We start from the raw sequence: 16134 nt of genomic DNA, 5'->3' as shown, positions 1-16134 counted from the left end.
TATAAGTATGTTTCATATAATAGATGTGAATCAAAAGAATATACGAAATGTGTCAGCTAAGAACATGACTTAAATTAGGAAGGAACGAAATTTGTTTTAAAAAATTATGATGAGGTTTAAATAAGTTGAATACATTCTTTTACAAATGACGTTAATATTAAATCAATTAATCAAGTTTTTAAATTTAGTCAATATTAATTTAATTTAATTTTATTTTAAGATAAAATCATAAAATGATTCAAAGGTTAAAATTAATCACCGAAACACAATCACAATGAATGACCTAATCGTTGAATGAATGACCAAATTCTTGAAAGAGAAATTAAATATCCTCCTACTTTTGTTCCTAAAAATCCTCCTACCAAATTAAATGATGACATGTGTTATATTAGTATATTAAAATATCATTAAATGAGCATTAAATGTTACACATGTCAATATTTCATTGGATAGGAGGATATATAAGAAATATTAAAATATCATTAAATGAGCATTAAATGTTACACATGTTAATATTTAATTGGATAGGAAGATATGTAGGAATAAAAAGTAAGAGGATATTTAATTCTATGTCACATTTCTCTATATATCTACCATAATAAATGAAAATGTTATTGTCACTTGTCATTATCTCATTTAATTGACCACATGTCATTTTGTCATAATTTTGAGATATATTAATTTTCCACTTGTCATTACTTCATTATTCATTTCCAATATATCAATAATTAGTTTACATAAATTAAACCTATCATAATGACTATTAATTTCAAATTTCAAATTTCAAATTTCAATTTCAATTATACACTTTAACCTTTGTATTTAACATTTTGTTATAATAACATGTTTAGTACACGGGTCTGACAATTAAACACATAATTTTAATTAATTTATTTTTTGCATGTTTTTTTTTGTCATAATTTTCACTTATTTCATATTTCAAATTCAAATAAACTTCTCATTTAATCACTCTTATTTAACATTATGTTTTAATCAGCCCGACTCACGGTTAGTTTTAATATATATAGATAGTTGAAAAAATGTTAGTGTACGGATCCAACTTCCTAATATAAATTATCCCAAAGCAAAATCAAGAACCACTAAACATCCTAAAGACCTGATAAGTGTTGGTGGGTGACTGGATGGAGTACTGGAAGCTCTAGAAACTAGAAAGGGCGAAAGGACAAAAGATATGGCGGCATCAGCAATGGAGGCGGTATGCGTAACTGGCGGAAGTGGCTATATTGGCTCGTGGCTCGTCCGCCTCCTTCTCGATCGCGGCTACACGGTGAACGCCACCGTCAAAGATCTCAGTTACCCCCTTTCTCATCACATACTCCTTGCACAAAAGTAGCTTAAATCGTGTCTATCATAACCTATTTTAAGTTGATCGCGATGCAATCCAAATTATGTTGTGGTTTTGGAGCTAATTTCACCCTTCACTGATAATTGTGCACATGCAATTGCAGAAGACGAGAAGGAAACGAAGCATCTAGAAGCGTTAGAAGGCGCAGAATCACGTCTTCGCCTCTTTCAAATCGACCTCCTCGATTACGAATCAATTGTCGCTGCCGTCAGAGGCGCATCCGGTGTCTTTCACTTGGCTTCTCCTTGCATCGTTGATCAAGTCCACGATCCTCAGGTATGTAATTTACCATTTTTTTGTTGGTGAATACTGTACAACACACACGCACACAATAAGTATAAAACCAAGATCAAGATGAAAACAAATAGACCTCATAGATGATCACGTTTAGATGAAGATTAAGATGGCACCAGTATATATGATACGTGGCTGCATGAGAATAGATATCATTTAATTGTTGCTTTTATTCATTTCTTTATTAACACTTGTATTATTAATTATTATTATATTATTTAATTCCTTGTGAGTCAACAAGGTGTGAAAGGAATCAATTAGATAGTATCAGTAATCAGTTGTATTCCTCCCCCATTGTAACAGAGTATGTATCAACTCTATTTTCTGAGTTATGATTATGAATTGAAAAGTTATATCTTCTCCCCAATGTCTCTCTACTCTTGGTTCCTTAACACCATTTAATTCCATGGATTATTCTTCCATGATCACGTTTGGATCTGTAGATACACCATTTAAGTCTATTTTCTCCGACAGAGACAAGATCTTCATCAATATATGGTTATGACTTATTGACTTATGAGGTTCTCATAAAGAAAAAGTAAGGATTCAAACAAGTATGAAGATATAAAGATGCATGTCTGAAGTTGTTTTGAATATTGAATCATAGAAATTTGAATTCAAAGGTAGACTTCTCCAAAGGCCAAAACCAAATGCACAAAACTTGGTCATAATATTTGAATGTGAAAAGAACAAGTAGGTTTTGAATTATCGAACAAACTATCCAACCTTGTTTTCTATGTTGAATAGAAGGAACTACTGGGACCTGCAATCAAAGGGACAAACAATGTTCTGACAGCAGCAAAGGAAGTGGGAGTGAAACGTGTGGTTGTGACATCATCTGTTTCAGCCATTGTTCCTAGTCCTAAATGGCCATCTGATGTCCCAAAGACTGAGGATTGTTGGACTGATGAGGAATATTGCAAGCAAAACCAGGTCACTCAGACACTCTTTTCTTTTTCCATTTATATTTTTATAATAAAACATTCATTGATTCTAGAAACTTTTTGTCATGTCATGTCATGTCAGTTATGGTATCCGCTTTCTAAAACCTTAGCGGAAAAAGCTGCATGGGATTTCGCTAAGGAGAAAGGATTAGATGTAGTTGTGGTCAACCCTGGAACAGTTATGGGCCCCATTCTTCCTCCAACACTTAATGCAAGCATGCTAATGATTCTTCGCCTTATCCAAGGTAACATAGGACAAACTTATAACATTGTACTATGTTTGTGTTTTATATATAAGTTTAAAATTAAAGATGAGTTTTGTTCTGTTTAGGATGTACGGAAACATATGAGAATTTCTTCATGGGTTCTGTTCATGTAAAAGATGTGGCCTTGGCTCATATTCTGGTGTATGAAAACAAAGCAGCAACTGGAAGGCATTTATGTGTTGAAGCCATTTCACATTATGGTGATCTTGCAGCTATGGTTGCTGAATTATACCCTGAGTATAATATCCCCAGGTACTTTCACAATCAACAATTGTTTTGTCTTTATATTGAAGGGTAAATCCGTCATTTTGATCATCTGTTTTGTATAGGTTGCCGAAAGACACCCAACCGGGGTTATTGAGATCAAAGACTGGATCGAAAAAGCTTATGGAGTTGGGCCTTGAATTCATTCCTATGGAGCAGATTATCAGGGATGGTGTTGAGAGTTTGAAAACCAAAGGCTTTATATCTTGAATGGGATATTTAGTTATGGTAACTTTTTTATGTATTTGTAGTTGTGAGTTATATCTTATATGACATAACTACTTCTATCCCCTGTCTTAATGATGTTGATGTAATATATGCCACTATAATTCTACTTCGCTCTTATTATTATTTTTTTATAATTTTTTGTTTCCGTGTTTTAGTAGCAATGAATCTGATTTGTTGCAAAATGTGCCTAGTTAAAAGATGTTCGGATTACAATGAGTAATTCTATGTTCGGGTTAAAATTTTGCAACTTTGTAGACACAATTTGTCCAATTAGGTAATTGTAGAAAAAATTTCAGTTTTCTAGGAAAAATTTCCAAGAAATTTTTGTTTTTGAAAATGGATTTGATTTGTTCAGTTTTCCAAATTGTATGTAAATTAGAAAAGTGATTTTTACGGTTTTTCAAATTCGAAGATGGAAAAATGAGAATGTTATGAACATTTGAATACTATAACAACATTCAAACAACTAGGACCATTGTGAAAAGTTATTGTTGAATGAGGCATGCACATGTGCCGTATGGGTCATAATTGCCGAAAAATGGAAGTTATAGAAACAAAAATAGTTTTTCTGGACTTGTGTCATAACTATTTTGGATATAATAGTAAATGTGATAATTAGAAATGAGTCGGAAGTGGAAGTGACTTATGTTAACCATGTTACATTTCTTTGTTTCTTACTTTCAACTATATTACTGGTATAAGCTTTTTTAGTATATTCACTCTCCCATTCACCATTGCAAGCGTGTATTTTATCGGCCATTAGTCGTATATGAAAGCAATATTTCTATCCTTGGATGAAGGTACAACTATCTACATACATATACAAACCTTGTCCGTGAGATTTTGATTATTGTTTTTCTTGTTATATTGATGAATGAGCTCATAGATTGCATCTATCGACCTTTATGCACATTGAATAATATCATCTCCTTGGTTTTTCTATTACCATTTTTTCTCTCTAATTATGTATAAGTTTTCTTGTCCATTTATATGATTATATGAACTTATTTTCAGTGTTGGAAACTGGATCACATATTCATATTAACACAAAAGGTGTTTTAGAGCAATTATTTTCTTTTTCTTGATTCTATAGAGTTTAGACTAAAGCTAAGCTAACTTAATAAGAAAAGGTTGTTAGTTAAGAAATTAATAGTTTAATAAGAAAGAGATTTAGATAATAATTTATCTTGCTAATTGCTATAACCGGTATATATAATGGCCTAACAGAAAATTTAAAAATATAATGTAGTGAAATGAAAAAAAAAAGTAGAAGTATAATATTAAACAATAAAAATAGCAATTCTAATATATAAAATAAAAAAATATATAAATTAATACTATTTGCATCTAATTCATAAATGTATTGCAATTTAAATATCTTTATTTCTTAAATATTAAACCAAAAAATGATAGGTTGAGTAAGGATATATTTGTTCAAATAAGAACCGCAAGCTCCGCACGTTGACATTTACTGGCGTTCTCAACCGTTGCACTCTAAAGCGAAAGATATAAATCCACCAGAATTGCCCCCTGCACTTTATATATTGTCCAATTCTGCTACATAATTCGTGAATTTCACTCTCTTTGCTCTCATCTAACAGATTAGGTCTATTGGGCATCAACACCTTTTATATTACTCGTACATTTTATAGATAGTTAATTATAAATTTTATATCAGTGATATAATAATCTATTTTTTTAATAAACTGGCATTTTAAGAATAATTCTACAAAACGAAGGACTAAAGTTGTAAAACTTATAAAGTACACAAAATATCGGTATTCCCTGAATCTTTTATAACCACCACTCTCCTTAGTTCTTGAAGCCATTGAAACCGAAGCTCAACAAAATTTCAACCATGGAAGCTCGCCTTCTGTTCATCTTCATCATCTGTTTGTTCTCAGTCAATACTTGTTCATCATCATCATCTGATTTTGTAGAGATCATCCCTATAAAAGAAGCGGAGAAAGTTCAAGTAACAGTCTACTACGAATCGCTTTGTCCATACTGCGAGAATTTCATCGTTAATTATCTGATCGATGTGTTTACTGAAGGAATCGACGCCATAGCCGACGTGAAACTCTTTCCTTATGGTAACGCTAAAGTCAATGCCAACGGCAACATCACTTGCCAGGTTTTCCCCTTACTGAATCCAGATCTCGTTTACTTGTATCGTTTTCCTTTCATCATCATCTTCAATTCATCATAGATCATAGATTCATAATCATCATCGTTATCTAAGTAATTTCGATTTCTGTAGTTTCGGTTAAGAATATGATTACATGTTATTGAATAGCTAAATTCATTTTGGAATGTGTATTTGTTACAGCATGGTGAGCAAGAATGCGTGTTTAACACAATAGAAGCATGTGCAATCAATGCTTGGCCCGATGTGGTAAGTTTTTAGCTCTCTGTTTCCATCTTAGTTTTAATTTTCCTTTGTCATGTATAATTTTACAGCATTTCTATGATGATTTGAATCTCCTCCGGTTCAGATTTATACTGGTTTTGTGCCCTAAATCCAAACATTAAGATCTATGCTCTCATACACTACCTTATATTGTGTTCTTTGAATTATATTCCCAAACGTTTTTTTTTCCTTTCTAATACGTGTAATCAATCTATATATGCAGCATGATCACTTCCCTTTCGTCTTTTGTGTGGAAAGATACCTATACCATGACAAAGCCGATCAATGGGAATCATGCTTTCAAGAACTAAGTTTGGATCCAAAACCAGTGAAGGATTGCTACAACAGTGGATACGGAAACCAGGTAAAAAAAAAAAAAAATTCTTGATTCACATTAATCCAGATCTTTTTACCAAATACATAAATTCAATCACTTAAAGTTACAATCCAACCAATTTTAATAAAATCCACATCTTGCAGCTTGAACTACAATACGCAGTGGATACAAACTCTCTTCAACCACCAAAAAAATACGTCCCATGGGTCGTTGTGGATGGACAACCACTTTACGATGTTAGTTAATTTCTTCAACTCTCTTCTCAATATTCAATCTCTAATGCTTATTAATTAATTACTTAATTAACATCTTTTTTAATTTCTTGTTTCAAGGATTACATTTACATTGTAAACAACATATGTAGAGCATACAAAGGCCCGACTTTGCCAAAAGCTTGTCTTAGGTGTCTTGCATTATCTGAAAACCGCATGATCAGTGCCCCTCAAGATAAACTCATCCCTCTTCATCCAGTTACATACCCAGAATCTGCAAATCCTTTATTTTCAAAAATCAGATCTTCACTCATGTCCTGGATTTTCATGGAAAACAACGCAGTGTAATTATTACTAATTAAAGAAAGACTGCAGGGAGAAAATATGTAAATGCATAAGGTATGTTTATAAGTTATAAAACTAAATAGCTTTTGGAAAATGGAATTTGCATTTCAAAACAAATGATATTTGTAGGTTGTTTTCTTTAACGAGTGTATGCCCCCGTTAGAGTAATGAAGTGCAAATATCGCTTTTTGAAGGGGCAAATTTGTACTATGCACTTTATTTGGTAAGTTTAATGTACTTTATGTACTGAATATTGTGTACTTTATGTAGTGGACAAAAACTCTATTATGTGTTTTGGAATTTGGAATTGGTTCAGTTACTATTTTTGCATGTATTGAAATTAAAGTAAGTTAACAAAGGCGTGTCATAAAACACTACAAAAAAGTTACATTCACAAAAAAAGATTTGAACTTTCCAAATTTCTAACTTTGAGGAATTAAAACATGCAACAAATCATAAAAAGTTAAACCACGTGAAATAAGTTTAGAACTAAAACCATAAATCTAACTATATAACATAACATGTTATTTGATGTGTCAATATCATTTCTCTATTGTAAAGTATAATCATTCCATGTGTCGCATTAACATAAAAAAGAGCAACCATGAAAAGTACCTAAATATTAATTACATTATTTGTTTCATTAAGAAATAAATCAATTTAGAATGTTTCTTTTTACTAAATAAAACCTTAATAAAAAAGATGGAAGCTAAATGTCATTTTATTAATGATTTTATTTAAACCTTATATTACTATATAAAATAATATTCATGACCTTATGTACTCAGGATCCAACGATCCTATGAAAGATCTTACGATATTACTAACAATCTTGCGATTTGGTGTTACTCTTAAATCAATTTTTTTATATGACCGAGCTTCTCTTTTTATGAAACATTGAAGGCTTCGTGAATTATTTTTTTATTGTATTTGTTATCGTTTTTTTTGCCCATTTTTAATATGTGCATATATATATATATATATATATATATATATATATATATATATATATATATATATATATATATATATATATATATATATATATATATATATATATATATATATATATATTGTGTGGCAAAATCATTTTCTTTGTGTTAGGCTTCTAGTTTTTTTCAACAAAGAAAAAAACCGACATTTATAAACAATATCGACAGAATTGTCAACAAAATTAGTAGCACGCATCAATTATATTGAATATTTTTAAAGTTGCCTAGCCTCGCAAGTAATCTCTTGTCTAGAAACAAAATCAAGAATATACATCACTTGTTTTTAATTTGAAAAAGCATCTATTGCCGTCATTGATCGATTATGATGATCTTATTTACCTACGCTAAAAAAAACATTTGCCATCTTATTTTCTTCTGCTAAAAAATGATAATTATTGATAATCTTCATTTGTTTAACCACTAGTTGGTTTGTTCTAAATAAAATATTTTTATTAATTATAGCAAGGCCAAATTTGATTTGAAACACTCTATTTGTTCATTACGTTCTAGGAATCATGTCATATTATCAAGAAACATAAATTTGAGATGGTCACCACTGCCCAAGTTGAAAAGACTTGTATTGATTAGGAAAAAAGCATACGAGACTAATTTACAACTAGATGTATCCCCGCACGATGCATGAAAAAACATCATATGGTCAAAATACATTGGAATTTACAATTTTAGTCGTACAATTAAGTGATTAAAATATATTGAAATTTATGATTTTATTTATGTTTCTTTGCCATTTTCCATATATAAGCACATTGAAATCGGAATCACAATTCCTAGAATGTTGAAACCTGTCATGGAATGGATTACGTCGAATCTTATTATTTTGAAATTGTTTTCGGAATCGTCGGTACCAATTTTGGTTTCAGGTATCTGATTTCTAAATTTAAATTATTTTAGTATTACAAAATAAATTGATTGACAATTACAAACAACAAAATAAAAAATGAACCATAGAAATAATTGATAAAATATCTTAAAAATAAAAAATTATAATATGTAAATATTGACAATTACAAAAAATAAAAATAAGTCATTGAAATTTTAAATAAAAAATATCCACAATTAATACCAAAAAGATATTTGTAATTGATTTTAAAAATCAATGATATTATAAAACTTAAAGATGGCTTTAAAACTATTATATATATATATATATATATATATATATATATATATATATATATATATATATATATATATATATATATAACCTTGCTAAGATGAGACGTTGTATTTGGTAGAGACATGCTCGATCATGATATTTTGGAGGCCTTGTGCGAAAATTAAAGTGGATGTCCTATAAAAATTTTATTGTAAATTATTATTAAGTAAATTTGCTACCACTAATTCAGAATTCAAAGTTGCTAACAAATATCTCGTAGATTCAATACCACAACACCAATGTTCACTCATTAGATGTTCCAATTTCTAGGACCATAGATGTTCACTGGAATATATCTGTTTCATCACCATTACCACTAAAGATGGCTATGTCTTCATCTATACAAGACATATCATCTGGCACTTGTAGTTCAATTTCTTCTTCTTTAGGTTCTTCTACAACATTATGAACTTTGTCTCTAGTCTTTTCCATAGCTTCATGAACGTCATTTATGTTTGTAACAACCCGAATTTTCCCACTTTGCCATTGAGGTTAGTTCCATTATATTTTCTTGTTAAGTTACTTTTGTCATGGTTAAAGTTAACTTGTAGGGGTTAAAATGCAATAAAAGGTTACTTGATAATGTACATGGGTCATATAGCCATTTTCTCACATGTTGAGGGCCTAACATGAAAATTACCAAGTATTTAAACACTACTAAACCCTAAATTCAGGAATCATCATCCATTTACAGCCAAAATGTAACATCCCGAAATTCGCAGGTACATTTTGAATCCCTCTTCTTTTATTACCTGCCATTTGTAGTCCCTAGAGTTGGTTAAGTTGGGCCATGGGAAGTATAAGTACTAAAGTTGCAACTTTGAGTCAGGAAGGAGTACGCTGAACGTACATAAGGGTACGCTGAGCGTACTAGGCGCGCCCTAGTACACTGGGCGTACACTCATGTACGCTGGGCGTACTCATGTCAGGAGAAAACCCTAATATTTAGGGTATGGGGACTATATAAACACCCTTATAGATCATTTCCTCTTATTATCCTCAGCCTCCACTACCTACATTCGTTCTCCCCAAACCCTAGTTCTTCCTTTGTGTGTTTAAGCTTATTTGGTGTGTTTTTGAGTGCTTCAACAGGAAGGCATTGCATCAAAGTGTTGGAAAAGAGGATCAAGTTTGTAGATCTAAAGTTAGTTTGTGCTCAAGAAGCTCCTTAAGGTATAAAGTTCCAAACTTTATGCATATATGCTTAGATCTCATCATTTTACTTTATTAGAAGCATTTCTTGCCCCAAAAGCCATAAATTGATGCATGTAGTGTTGTGGACAAAAAGAGTTGTCCTTCCAGGCTCTTGAAGGGACCTTGAGTGATAAAAACAAGGTCCCATTAGTTGTAGGTGTCCCATGCAAAGAGAAATAAGGTCTTAATGGATTAAGACCAAGCATTTAGAACTTTATGGACGTCCAAAGTAATAAAGTTAGAGACTTTATGAGTCCTAGGCACATTTGGTCATTGGATCTAGAGTTTGGGCTTAAGTGCTTAAGCCATTAAGCACTTATTAGGGTTTTGGTGAAACCCCGCGTACGCTAGTTACGCCCAGCATAAGGTTCTTATAACATCCTGGAAATTCAGAAGTAAAGTTGAAGGCCTAAAAGTGTAAATAAGAAGGTCGACTCGGCGAGTCAATGGATAGACTCAGCGAGTCGAGTCGCGTTACGGGTCGCGTGTTAAGTGACCAACTCAGCGAGTCGCATGGGTGGACTCGGTGAGTTGGTGCTGTATGGAGAAAACCCTAATCCCGGGGGTTGAGCCCTATATAAAGAACATAATACCCTATCCCCAGCCTCTTTACCCTCCCTTGAGTTCCAGAAGCCCTAATAGACGTGGGTGAGAGATTGGAGCACATTTTGGAGCTTGGATAAGTGGATTAGGAAGGAAATCTTGAAGAGCAAAGGGGTTGCAGCAAGGAAGGGACATAGATCCGAGGTCTACTTCAGTGGAGCTTGCATTGGAGGTAATAGATCTATTCTTGAGCTTTTGTACATCTATATCTATCAATTGTGGGGTTTTTGGAGCATAAATGAGGTCCATCTCGAGTTTGGTGTAAGATCTGAGGTTGCTACCTCAGATCTAGGCTTGTAATGACCTAAGGAGTCATAAAGTCTATGCCCAAGAGTTGTTGGTGAAGTTCCTTTGTCCCAAACCCTAGCCCTAGAGTGTTTTATGCTTAGATCTCTTTGGATTCACGTAAAGTTTGCTACTTTACGTGATGAGTGGGTTGTAGAAGAGTAGATCTATGGATTGGAGCCCCTGCATGACTTAAAAAGCCACTGTATGGATTAAGAACTGGAGGTACTCGGCGAGTCACATGGGTGTACTTGGCGAGTTGCATGAAGACAGGCAGGAACTTGGCGAGTTGGAAGAACAACTCGACGATTCTGTTGAAGATTGCCTTGGACTCGGCGAGTCTGGTCATGGAACCCCAACCTCTTCTGGTTAAGTCGCGAATCGGTGAGTCGAGGGACGACTCGGTGTGTTGAACAGGAAAGGACTCAGAGATCCTTGAACTCGGCGAGTTGGGTCGCGATATGGGAGTTTTCAGAACATGGGGACTCGACGAGTCAGCGGGCTGACTCGGCGAGTAGAGTCAGTCATGAAGTTGACTTTGACTGAGGACTTTGACTTTGACCAAGAGTTGACCAGTTGACTTCTAGGGGTATTTTGGTAATTATTTGTATTTATTGAGTTCAGTCTTTTGGTATTATCAGTGGTGGAGTTTGTGTCGGGAGGTTGGAGCAGCGTGATCTTATCTTTTCAATCAGCAGTTGCGAGGTGAGTTATCCTCACTATATCGATAGGGTCTAAGGCACCAAGGCCGGCCCTTTATCGGATTGTAATCCGGGTATCGTTGTTATGTTATTGCTTTGCTATGTTTGCATCCTGGTAGTTAGGATTGTATATGCTAGTGACCGGTTAGGTCGGTATCCTGGTTAGGATGATGTTATGTTATGTGATCTGCTAGATCGGTTGATTGGTGATTAATTGTTATATGATTATATGTTTATGTGCACATGGTTGGTTGACTGGGGTTGGGTTGAGGCGGGTCCTGCTTTGTGTTGTAGGCCAACATACCCAGGGCGGACCGGATATTCCGAAGGCCCAGTAAGCGGTCTGGATAGGCTGTAGGCCCCATGAGGACGAACCAGACGAGCCGAGGCTCGGAGAGTGGACCAGGCCGACTGAAGGCTCGGTGCGGGCGGACCAGTCATACTGTAGACTCGGAGAGTGGACCAGGTGGGTTGAAGGCCCGGTGCGGGCGGACCAACCACACTGCAGACTCAATGTATATGGCTAGACTCGGAGGGCAGACCAGGTGGACTGATGGCCCGGTGCGGCGGATCAGTCACACAGTAGACCCGAAGTGCATGGCTGTTATGTGTTCTGTCATGATATGACATGTTATGTGTATGGTATATATGGTTGGTATTTTCGGGGTATCTCACTAAGCTTTCGAGCTTACAGTTGTGGTTTAAATGTTCAGGTACTTCAGGAGACCGTGGCAAGACAAAGGCGTGATCGTACCGCTCCTCATGTTTATGTTTTATGATATGGTTCTGGGAAGACTCTGATAATAATTGTATTGAAAACCTTTTTGTAATGACTTAACGAGACTGGGTTGTTTTTGAAAAAGTCTAAATTGGCTTGAATTTTTAGAGTGTTACAAGTTGGTATTAGAGCCTTGGTTTGAGTGAATTGGAGAAACATTCGTGTGAATCGAGTCTCAAATCAAGGAGAGTTTTCAAAAGAGAATTTAAAATGGTTTTCAAAAATGAATAAAGGAGGACGCGGAGGTACGATCAGCCGGAGCCAGTAAGTAGCCCCAAAATACCATACAAGTTATTTGTTTATGAGATATGATAGAACAGCATGCTAGTACTAGGCTAGGGATCTTCAGGAATCGCATGATAGAATTGCGTGATTATATGGTGCCAGCTAGCATAGGGTTTCCTTGTATGAAATTGACATCATTACTATAGATATTTGGTGTATGCATCACGGCCATATGTAATTAAGATCTTATAGCCGGAGAATGTTTGATTTGGCCTTATGTTCTGTTCTTGTTTGATTGGGAGCTTAGGGTAGGATTGAATATTCGAAATTCTATGGGGTCCAGCGTTATGTATGACTATCATACACTAGTGTTGCAGGAGTTGGTGGAAGTTTCATGGTCGGGTGAGTTGTGGGACCGGTAGGTCAGTATGAGATATTTAGTGTTCCTCTAGGTTTGAGGATTGGTTGCTTGTTATGTATGTTCATCTCTAGGGTGTTGTGGTGATACTTAATATAAATATGGGTAGTTGTGGCAGGTAGTATGGGCCCGTACTACTGAAAGCACAGGACCCATACGCGTATCAAGGAAGTCACAACCCCTAGGGTTGGGTTGGGGGTTGGTTCCCAGGTTAGTGGGAAGTATCTGATGTTTTGTGGTGTTTTTCAGTATGGTGGTTACGAGGCATGCTGGGAGTGGATCCGGGTCGGGATAGGGAGCAGGAGAGGGCGGTCAGGGTGGATCGGTGCCACCCGAGGTCATCGGTCAGATCAGTACGGATGAGTTGGACGCTAGGATTCGTGACATCCTGCATGATGAGGTTGCTGCTATGTTCCGGGCCGAGCTGCCGGAACTGTTTGGGTCGATCAAGACCGCCATGGTCGAGTATTTTGATGAGCGCTTTGCAGCTCTTATAGAGGCGGCTGCCGCGACGGCTACAACGGCTGTAGCAGTGGCAGGGGAGGAGCCAGTAGAGGTTTTCAATATCGGGACTTCGATAATACGAAGCCCCCTACCTTCGATGGAGTTCAGGATCTGAGTGTCGCTATGAGATGGTTGTCAGACGTGGAGGGGTGTTTCTTCATGTGTTCATGCCCTGCTGATCAGAGAGTGAGGTGTGATCTGAACCTGTTGAGGCTCGGGGTGAAGGATTGGTGGAGATTGACCACGGGGTCATATTCGGATGCGCAGCGGGCTGCGGTTTCTTGGGATCAGTTTCGGGAGATGTTCAGCACTCGTTATGTTCCACAGGTTGAGATAGAGAGAGGTTGGCTCAGGAGTTCTTGGAGTTGAAGCAGGATTCGGAATCGGTGACGGAGATCACCAGGATGTTCACTGAGAGGGCGATGTTTTGCTCAGAGTTTTCTTCGGAGCAGGCTCAAATGTCTCAATATCTGAGTATGCTCAAGAGGGATATCAGGAAGTTTGTATCTACGCAGAGGTGCGAGACCTTGTTGGAGTTGCAGGAGGCCGCTCGGCGGCGTGAGTTGGAGATTGAGTTGCAGTTGAGAGAGCAGAGGCAGGCCCCAACACAGTCGTAGCCGGCGCCGAAATGGTCCAAGACCGTTGACACTAGGTTAGGAGATCAGAGCAGCCGCACTTGTGGGAAGTACGGGAAGGGTGACACCGGAGTTTGTAGGTTCGGTGGTGCATGCCGCAAGTGCGGGAAAGAGGGGAATTATGCGAGGGATTGTCGTCAGTCAGCCCCAGTTCAGGATATGAGGATCTATTATCAGTGCCATCAGGTTGGTCACATGAGGGCCAACTGTCCACAGCTTGCGGCAGGACCGGTGCAGGCTCCAGCACCAGCCACTTTGAGGATTACGGGTGGAGGTCAGGGTGGAGCAGAGCCCCCGAGGGCTCAGGGGCGTGCTTTTCAGCTTATAGCAGAGGAGCTCAGGGCAGAGCCGGATGCAGCTGCGGGTACGTTTCCTTCTTGATATATTGTTATCTTATGGTTGTTATGGAGTATTATATCTACTAGTCTTGTTCGCATAATTTATGGTATTGTATCCATTCGATCTTTCGGGTTTATGGTATTATTGAGGAGTCGGTAGTTAGGGTTTGAAATTAGTTAGCATCCAAGGGATTGATGGTCAGATTTTGGTGGATTGATCTTGTTGTCGGGTACAGCAATTGCGACTTGAGAAGTGTTCATCTAAGATTCGAACTCCCTTAGAGTTCGAGATGTGCGATGTCGGATAAGTGATTTTGTGGAGGTTGCTTGTTTTGATTCATTTCAAGTAAAAGAGAATTTATTGAGTAAGAATGTTTAAGTGATTTCGGTTGGGTCACTAGTGGTTGGTGGTCAGTGCTCTAAGTGGGGAGAATTGGAAAATTCTTAGGAGGATCGACAAGTATTTGAGGTTGATTAGCTGTTTGGAAGTCAACGGTGTTTCTGTCAGCCAAGAGTGTGGGATGGTATGAGTAAGTGGCAGACTAGTGGGGGCAAGGAGCAGACCATGGATTCAGGGTAGATAGTGTCTGATGTTAGGCCCAGGTTTAGGCCATGGAAAGGATTCCGGGACCGGAACGAGAGTTCGGAACCCCTAAGGGGCTAGAACAGTATGATCGGGAAGGATTCCCTGGAAAGGTAGTTGGAATGATGTATGATAGTTGAGCAGACCGGATAGACTGAAGGCCAGAAGGTGTACCAGTCAGGTCGAAGGCTCGGGAGAACGGTCCAGACAGGCTGAAGGCCCAAAGAGGCGGTCCAGACATGTTGAAGGTTCTGAGAACGGTCCAGACAAGCTGAAGGCCCAGGAGGGTGGTCCAGACATGCTGAAGGTTTCGAGAGTGGTCCAGATAGGTTGAAGGCCTGGCAGGGCGGTCCAGCCATGTTGAAGACTCTATATGCGTTTGTGGATCGGTATGAGGAGAATGCGGAAATACGTCGCCAGGGAATGATGATTGATATGGTCTGGCCCCAAGTGTTGATCAAGTTAGTGGAAAGCAGTGCATGGACTCGAGAGTCCTTGCAAGCAGATTCAGAGCATGTGCGATGCACAGAGTAGCGATTACTCTACAAGGGATAGTGTAGAGTGGGGTGTGTACAACGTGGCACTTGTCTAAAGTGGCAAGGTTGGCAAGTAGATTTCCTTGGATAAGGAAAGGGGAAGATATGTAACTCCGGGAGTGAGTGTTGGTTCACGGAAGTGGAAGCAGTAGTGAGAATGGATGATCGAGAGTATTTCAATTATGGTTGTTGAAGCACTGTGATAATACTAATGGTATGGAAGCACATCCGGTTTGGGTGTCTGTTAAGGCTGCGGATGAATTTCCGGTGGTATAGAACCTGAGGAGTTCGGAAGGGAGGCAAGGATGGAGCCTTGGATTTTCAGTATGGCTGTGATCAGGAGGTTATGTATGTAGCGGTAACTCATCCTAGGGATGTTGGAGGTATCGTCAGTGTGTCGGGTTTTTCCAGCCCGAGGATGTTAGAGCAGGTTCAACACGTGTATGTGATTGCGGAGGAGAGCTCAGGGGAGTAGCTCAGGAGCTGAAGGATGTGTCAT

The 16134-nt window shown here is 37.2% G+C and overlaps 2 protein-coding genes across 3 annotated transcripts; both read left to right on the top strand.

Annotated features, from left to right (window-relative positions):
• Nucleotides 1–1057: 1057 nt before the first annotated feature.
• On the top strand, nt 1058–3472 carry LOC111912812 (phenylacetaldehyde reductase). The gene is made up of 6 exons (XM_023908541.3): nt 1058–1313; nt 1470–1642; nt 2408–2593; nt 2687–2849; nt 2936–3122; nt 3200–3472. The coding sequence occupies exons 1-6, from the start codon at nt 1193–1195 to the stop codon at nt 3342–3344; spliced, it is 975 nt and encodes a 324-aa protein (XP_023764309.1). The 5' UTR covers nt 1058–1192; the 3' UTR covers nt 3345–3472.
• A 1696-nt stretch (nt 3473–5168) lies between these two features.
• On the top strand, nt 5169–6968 carry LOC111912801 (gamma-interferon-responsive lysosomal thiol protein). Of its 2 annotated transcripts, XR_002857360.3 has the most exons (6): nt 5177–5496; nt 5692–5757; nt 5996–6136; nt 6253–6345; nt 6442–6720; nt 6796–6968. XR_002857360.3 is itself a non-coding variant. In XM_023908527.3 (5 exons), exons 1-5 carry the CDS (start codon nt 5221–5223, stop codon nt 6667–6669), a joined length of 804 nt encoding a protein of 267 aa, XP_023764295.1. In that variant the 5' UTR covers nt 5169–5220; the 3' UTR covers nt 6670–6968. The 2 variants fall into 2 exon arrangements, 1 of the variants encoding a protein (XP_023764295.1); XM_023908527.3 differs by having other exon boundaries at nt 5169–5496; nt 6442–6968.
• Nucleotides 6969–16134: the final 9166 nt, after the last annotated feature.

The sequence above is a fragment of the Lactuca sativa genome, chromosome 5 (genome assembly GCF_002870075.4).
Source record: "Lactuca sativa cultivar Salinas chromosome 5, Lsat_Salinas_v11, whole genome shotgun sequence".
NCBI lineage: Eukaryota > Viridiplantae > Streptophyta > Magnoliopsida > Asterales > Asteraceae > Lactuca > Lactuca sativa.
Note: the sequence above shows the minus strand (reverse complement) of the source record. Positions and strands in the feature narration are given on the sequence as shown.

Bases quoted from the DNA above. Each gene is read 5' to 3' on its own strand.
- LOC111912812 (XM_023908541.3), top strand. From the start codon at position 1,193: ATGGCGGCATCAGCAATGGAGGCGGTATGCGTAACTGGCGGAAGTGGC. The intron at 1,643-2,407 runs GTATGTAATTTA...TATGTTGAATAG, and splicing joins ATCAAGTCCACGATCCTCAG to AAGGAACTACTGGGACCTGC. The intron at 2,594-2,686 runs GTCACTCAGACA...ATGTCATGTCAG, and splicing joins AATATTGCAAGCAAAACCAG to TTATGGTATCCGCTTTCTAA.
- LOC111912801 (XM_023908527.3), top strand. From the start codon at position 5,221: ATGGAAGCTCGCCTTCTGTTCATCTTCATCATCTGTTTGTTCTCAGTC. The intron at 5,758-5,995 runs GTAAGTTTTTAG...CTATATATGCAG, and splicing joins TCAATGCTTGGCCCGATGTG to CATGATCACTTCCCTTTCGT. The intron at 6,137-6,252 runs GTAAAAAAAAAA...CACATCTTGCAG, and splicing joins ACAGTGGATACGGAAACCAG to CTTGAACTACAATACGCAGT.